Genomic DNA, 6,807 nt, shown 5'->3' on the forward strand with positions numbered 1-6,807 from the left:
CTTTGTTTATATCTAGGATGTAAAGTTTTGGGTGTCACAAGTGTTTGAATAGTAATAATAAAAAAAATTATAGAAGTCCTACTCCGCAAGACGAATTTATTAAACCTAATCAATCTATCACAACAAATTTATTAAACCTCATTAATCTATCACAAGCACATGTTTACTATAGATTTATTGTAGCACCATATTGTCAAAATATGATCTAATTAGGCTTAAAATATTCGCCTCTCAAAATAATCACAATCTATATAATTAATTATTTAATACTCTATATATGTGTTCAAACATCCGATGAGATAAAGAGTAAACTTGTGAAATTAAACGAAGGCAGTTTTAGTTGAAGAAGAGTCCGCCGTCCTGATGGAGTAGCTATGTTAACCATCATGTCGACACATTGTTGACTTGCGAGAGCACGTTGCTGGTGAGCTAGTGCTGGGCTTGCTCGTGCCGCGCACATTTTTCCTGCTGCAATGCTGGCTGTTTGGTACGCACCACTTCCCACTCTTCTTTTTCGGAAACCGGAAAAAAGTAGATAAAAATAAAAGGAGCACCAAAAGAAGCGTGCCATGGTTGTCCACTGCTACCAAAAAATGACAGCCGCTTCCATTTCAAACATGCTCGCAAGGCCTACCAAAAATGTTACCATCAGTATTCAGCCATTTGTGTAATAAACCTAGCACATGCATATATTACCAGAAAAACCGCAAGGATGCAATAGGATGATGATGCGCTGTAGAATGCACATGGATTGCAGGACGCAAACATGATCTCATTTACCTTCTAATGATGAAACCCCAAGCGGGGGGAAAGTGACCTTACACCTGGACAGCTGAGGTCCGTCGCCAAGGAAAAACATGTTTCACATGTACAACGCTGTACGAAACACGCTTACCATCTACTTACTAGTTACTGTGTATACTCTGCCCGCCAATTTTGATCGAGCGTCCTTACATAGGTCCTTGTCAGGACATGTTGATCTCCACGCTGCCGCTCTTGGGGAACCGACACACGGGGCAGACGTCAGAGACCCTCTCACAGTCAATGCACAGGCACAGGTGGCGGCACGGCATCACCAGCACCGACGCCTCCTTCCCGCCGCACCACCTGCAGGCCCCCAGCCCGATGGTAGCCGTCGACGTCGTTGCCCTGCCACCGCCACCACCACCCAGAAGGTCAGACTGGAAGAAGCCCTCGTGGGCGGCTCCGGCTCTGGCGTTGGGGTTCTGGCTGTAGGCCGCATTGTCGGCCTCCTCGCTGTCGCCGGTGCCTTCTCTGGTGAGGTTGGTGCTCTGCGCGACCACTTGCATCAGCCTGGTTTTCAGGCTGTTGGCGACCGACTGGTTGTACATGGCCGCTGACTGCCACGATTGCACCTCCATGGCCACTTGCCTGATCTGCTCGTTCAGCTCCTTGCTCTTCCTGTTCATCGCCTCCGCCTCCAGTTCCTTCTCCCGCAGCTTCTTCCCCACCGCTCGTTCGAGGTTTGCCAGGAAAGAAATCATCCGCCGCTGGTTCACCTCCTTCATCTGCTTGCCGATTTGCTCTGCCTGTGGGGAATAATAACAGCCATGAAGTGAAAGGGATTACGAGAAGAAATCACCCTAGTGGTAGACCGTAAAATAGAGAACCAAGCTCATATATTTAAATGTTAATATTAAATTAAATTAAACTATATAAAGGTGTGTTACTTCAAATCAAACAGTTAGACCCATGTAACATACAAGATCAAAACAATGGACACTAAAATAGAGAACCAAGCGCACTATCTCATATATTCTCATTATAACATGGTATGCGTAACTGATTCAAATGTTCTGCATAGAAACTGAAAGCAGGAGGAGAATCAATGCACTACAGCAAACTAATGTATCTGACAATGTTCTGACACAGCATGTTTAGATAACTAAACCATTCAAATATTACTATTAAACTATAGAAAGGTCTACCACTGTTTCCATGATGGAATAACCAAATAAGAAATTCATAAATAATTATTTATTTGTTCATTTCATCCTTGTTGTCCCATAAAACACAATATCCAGGATTTCATCGATGAATGAAGCTGCACTGAATATTTACCTGAAGTCTTAAGTAATAGCTAATCTCTCTGTTTTCTTTGTCCAGTTCAGCCATGAGATCATCAACAGAGGACATTGTGGTAGGCAACGAGGTCATGCTAGCACTACCAGATGTGATCGACGAATTGTGCTCATCATCCTCATAAGACAGCCTCAGACCAGTTGATACAGCACTTGGATTGCCAACCCGTGCTAACCGATCAGCATTCTGTTGATGATAATCGTTCAAGGACATCTGAAGTTTCAGCAACTTCTCAGTCCCTGTGTCAATGTTTGAAGTCCTTGCTTGGTTCATAACTGGAAGGTGGGCGTTTCCAGAGTAATTACAATAACCAGCAGGACCAACCGTGGGCACTGCATTGACAATAACACAAATGTCGATCAGAAAAAAAATCAGTGGCGTGGCAAGAAGGCATAGTTTAATTAACCAGTATCACTGAAAATGTGGATGCCAATATGTAAAAGCAAGGTAGAGCCAGGATAATGTTATGACTACTAGCGAGCCGGGTGTTTTCACTGTTAAAATTGTCAAAATGACTCTGCCTCCTACATGTGAGATAAAATTTTTGCTGGCATTAGAGACAAAAATTAGATGTTACTGACATTTTCACATGACCGAATGGTAAGCAGGTGGGATGAAACATTGTGGCTGCAAATCCAGCACAAACATTATTATAGCACACAAACTTTTAAGGAACACACAGAACTAACGCAGCAAATATTGGCTACATCCGGAGATACCGTGCGCATACAAATCTGCTAGTAAACGGTTCTGAGACAAGAAAAATCGCGCGGCAGCGAGTAATAAGCAGGTAGGTTATCCATGTTACCCGCGGCGCTTCCGAAGAGCTGCAACGGCGCGGCCTTGGCGCTGAACAGGAACTGGCTCTGGTTCTGGTTCTGGCTCTGATTCGGATCCTCCATGGCGGCGCCGGAGGGGTAGGCGGCCGCAAAGTGGGCGCCACCCATCCGGAACGCTTCCCCGTCCATTCCACTCCTCCCCTCCCTGCCAAAAGGAACACAAGCTGTGAGGGAAGGGAATGGGTACATCGGAGACATCTACCGTGAATTCAATCCCGAGACGACGACCGGAGAGCGGGCACGGCGAGCAACCGTCGATTCGATTCGCTCGGGAACAAAAAAACAAAAAAAAATCTGCCTCCACGTACCAGGAGGAAGCCGGCCGCAGCAGATCACACCCCAAGGCGCCGGTGCCGCCCTCCGATCGGGCACGAATCCGCGCCGCTCAAGGGGAAACCGAGCCCGCGCCAATCCGATCGCGCGCGGCCCTGATCGAAGAACGCGCAGAAAAAAAAAATCAGGGAGGGCGGAGGAGGGGGGAAAAATCCAGCAACAGAAAATCCGCAATGAGATTTATGGGGCCAGGCGAGGAGACGGTGGGAACGTGGGGGAAACGCACCGGAACCGCGCCGCCGCCGCCGCCGGCGGATAGGGGTGGGGATGGATTGGGGAGTCCGCGGTGAATGCGGGGGCGTTGGGAATTCCGGGATTTATTGCCGGTTTTTAATTACCTTCCGGCGTCGCTTGTGTTGTGTGCGTGATTTAAAAGTTCACGGAAAGGAAACGAGAAGGAGGAGGGGATAGCGAGGAGAGGAGGGGCAGGAGCGGCTCCACCGGTTTGCCACGCACGCCACCGAGCCACGTCACCTGGGCCCACCCGCGAACGAACTTCTGTTTCTGGCGGTACTTGGGCTGGGCTGACCAACTAAGAAGGACGAGTGTAGTGCTTTTGGGCCCAGATTGTAATGATTTTCGGCCCAGTTGGTGTGCTGATCTGCTTGATATGGATGTGCGCGGGTCTCCCGTTAGCTTCTTTTTGTTTTAGGGCCCGTTTCGATTTCCCCTGTTTCTAATAATCTGGTTTTTTTAAATTAGGTGGGATCAAAACAGACTAGTTTTTATTTAGTCTTTTTATGTCAGTTTCTGCTAGATTCTTAGGGCACGTACAAGGGTCGTCGTTTTCCCGTCTCCAACTTGCCATTTTTACGAAAACGTCCTCTGTTTAGGCTGGAGACGGCCTCCCCGTCATCTCGCGAGGCGACAGCGAAGGCCCGTGCTCCGAGGCTGAATCGACGGGGAGAGCTGCGCTGTATGGCCTCGTCGTCACAAGTCGATGGCGCACTCGGATCCCATATGTCACTCGCGGTTTCTGGTTTGGGCGCGCGCCAAAATCCATCAGCAGCTTCCGTCCTTCTTCAGCGCCGACCACCGGCATCCTCGTCGCTTGCGTCGCTCGAGATGTCCTCGTCGGCTAGGAAGAGGCGGCGGATGCTGTTGCGGCCTTGGCCCTTACCTCCGTCACGGAAGCAGCTCGGCGGCGGCGGGCCGTTCCCTCAGTCGTGGTGGCGGCTCCGGGTTGGGGGCAGATGCTGCGGGTTGCACCCTTGGTCGCGGAAGGCTCGGCGACAACATCCTCCATGGCCGCATGTGCAACTGCATCTGGTATGGCTGATTCAACGGCCTCAATCGACTCATAGTTCTGCATGGTAGACTGGTACTGCTGATTCGGCGGCAGCTTCTGCATCTGGTATGCTTAACTCAATTGTTTAAGTATAATCAACATTAACATTATTGCTGCCGCAATTCAGTTGGCACGCTTGAGATGCACTTGCTTGCTTCCATGACATGCTAAACATGTTGATGTTATTTTGTCAGAGAGCAAAAGTTGCAGGCAGTATTCAAGAAAGATATAGAGCTTGCCACTGATAACTTCTCTAAAGAAAGATATAGAGCATACTGCATTAAGACAATGTAATGTACAAATATGCACTATGCAGCTGAGCCTAGCTTTATAGTACCAGTGTATTTGGTTAGCAGAAGAGTGGTGTGATGATGTCTTATTTATTTCTGGCTGCAGCAAGTTCTCTAAAATCTGCTCTTCATCAGAGGTCTCCAATCCGTCGAGGCTGATGTTGGAGAAATCAACTAAGTTTTATTGGGTCGATGCTGCATATTAGCCACTGATCTTGAAGCCCCAAGTTGTTGAACGGTGCCATTGGGTCGTCCTTCTCTCGGATGATCACAAACAAGCCAAACACATCTTCGGTGGAACAACCAAAGCACATGCCTATGGAAAAGCAATCACATGGAGCTTCAACAAAGGTGCAGTCTACTGAAATAATATGGTTTATGCTTGATTGAGCATAAGTGTTGTTAGTGTGAATTGGAATAGCCGTGAACGCTCTTTGTTACGTGAACAAAATGTTACAATTATATATAGTATATCATTTATATTGATGATTTTTTTAAAAAAAATATGTAATCATGTTAATCTTATTTGACTTGATCAACTATCTATCAGATAGCAACACAATGGTATATAAAATGTATTCATAGTTGATCTTAGCTACATACAAAGCATTAAATAGCTTATAGACGACCTCTTGTCTATGGGTTGTATGACTTGTTCTTTTAGTTGTCTATATGTCAAATTCGAGACTCTTACAGATGACCCCCCGTCTGTGGGTTGTATTAAAACCAGGAAGCTGTTGATATCCAGCCTTTGCCAGTTTCTTGTCACCCTATGAGCAATAAATGAACCCAGATATTAAAAACGGTAGGATCCAAACACTCTAACCAGTTTGTACTCAGAATTTAGATTTTACAAACTAGAGACAAAAACAAAATTTTTAAGAATTTTAAAACTCATTAAAAGAGGCTCTTAAAAGAAAAAAATAAAGAATGTACATGTTTTTATCGGTCACGGTCAAAGTTAGTTATTGAAATTCATGAATTTTGAAAATCGACATCCCAATTTTCGATCGAAGAAAATTAAAAAAATTGATTTTATGGTGCTCAAATTTTCAAAGAAAACAAAATGGTACGAGATTTTATCCATGCACCTTGTACAAGTGCAAGATTTCCACTAGCCTAGGACGAAGGGCGACCGGCGGCCCGGTCAATTGTTGTTTTGCAGAGAGTTCGAAATTTTTTTAGTTTTCGGTATTGTAATTTTTTTGTTTTTATTTGGCAAATTTTGTCCAATCGTATGAAAAGATTCATCTTGTGATTTACAGGCAAACTGTGCAATTAGTTTTTATTTTTGTCTATATTTAATACTCTATATACGTACCGCAAAATTCAATTTAACAGAAAATCTTGAAAAGTTTTTGATTTTTGGGTAAACAAGGCCCTAGCTTCCTCCTGAATCCAAAGCCTGCAACGCCTCCTGCATGCAGTCTCAATCCTTGGTTCCTTCCAGTTGCAGGTTGGGGAGTTGGAATGAAGTGTAATGTAACGTACGTATATACGGACTAGCAGTTGTAGCTGCCCGTAGTCGTCGTCAGCGAAACAAAACCAGGGGACGACAGTGACAAGTGCCGGGCCGGGCCGGGCCGCGAGAACGCGGTTCCCGTGTGCCTGCCTGCTTCGCTTGCTGCTGCAGCACTCAACGCATATCGGCATAAATCTAAAAAAAAAAAAAAAACGCATATCGGCATACGGATGTACACTAGCACCTGCTTGCACTGCACTGCAGGCGCCCCGGCTGGCCGGCACATAAACCGCCGGGGCTCACGCGAGTCGCGCCGCCGCATGCATGCACTACGCGGCAACTAGCAGCACAGTGGCGGCTGGCGTATATATATATATATATATATATATATATATATATATATATATATATATATATATATATATATATATATATATATATGGCAGAAAGATGGAGAGAGGTCACGAGGATAGGGGGCTAGGGGCTGTGGCC

The 6,807-nt window shown here is 45.9% G+C and overlaps 1 protein-coding gene across 1 annotated transcript; it reads right to left on the reverse strand.

Moving 5' to 3' along the window:
• On the reverse strand, positions 768 to 3,659 carry LOC8069920 (BOI-related E3 ubiquitin-protein ligase 1). Its single transcript, XM_002453206.2, has 5 exons — positions 3,502 to 3,659; positions 3,251 to 3,370; positions 2,912 to 3,087; positions 2,083 to 2,435; positions 768 to 1,550 (listed from the first exon to the last, which is right to left on the reverse strand). Exons 3-5 carry the CDS (start codon positions 3,069 to 3,071, stop codon positions 966 to 968), a joined length of 1,098 nt encoding a protein of 365 aa, XP_002453251.2. The 5' UTR covers positions 3,072 to 3,087; positions 3,251 to 3,370; positions 3,502 to 3,659; the 3' UTR covers positions 768 to 965.

The sequence above is a fragment of the Sorghum bicolor genome, chromosome 4 (assembly GCF_000003195.3).
Source record: "Sorghum bicolor cultivar BTx623 chromosome 4, Sorghum_bicolor_NCBIv3, whole genome shotgun sequence".
NCBI classification, from domain to species: domain Eukaryota; kingdom Viridiplantae; phylum Streptophyta; class Magnoliopsida; order Poales; family Poaceae; genus Sorghum; species Sorghum bicolor.

Coding starts and splice junctions, on each gene's coding strand:
- LOC8069920 (XM_002453206.2), bottom strand. CDS start 3,071: ATGGACGGGGAAGCGTTCCGGATGGGTGGCGCCCACTTTGCGGCCGCC. Junction 2,436..2,911: donor GCTCTTCGGAAGCGCCGCGG/GTAACATGGATA, acceptor TTGTCAATGCAG/TGCCCACGGTTGGTCCTGCT. Junction 1,551..2,082: donor GCTATTACTTAAGACTTCAG/GTAAATATTCAG, acceptor TATTCCCCACAG/GCAGAGCAAATCGGCAAGCA.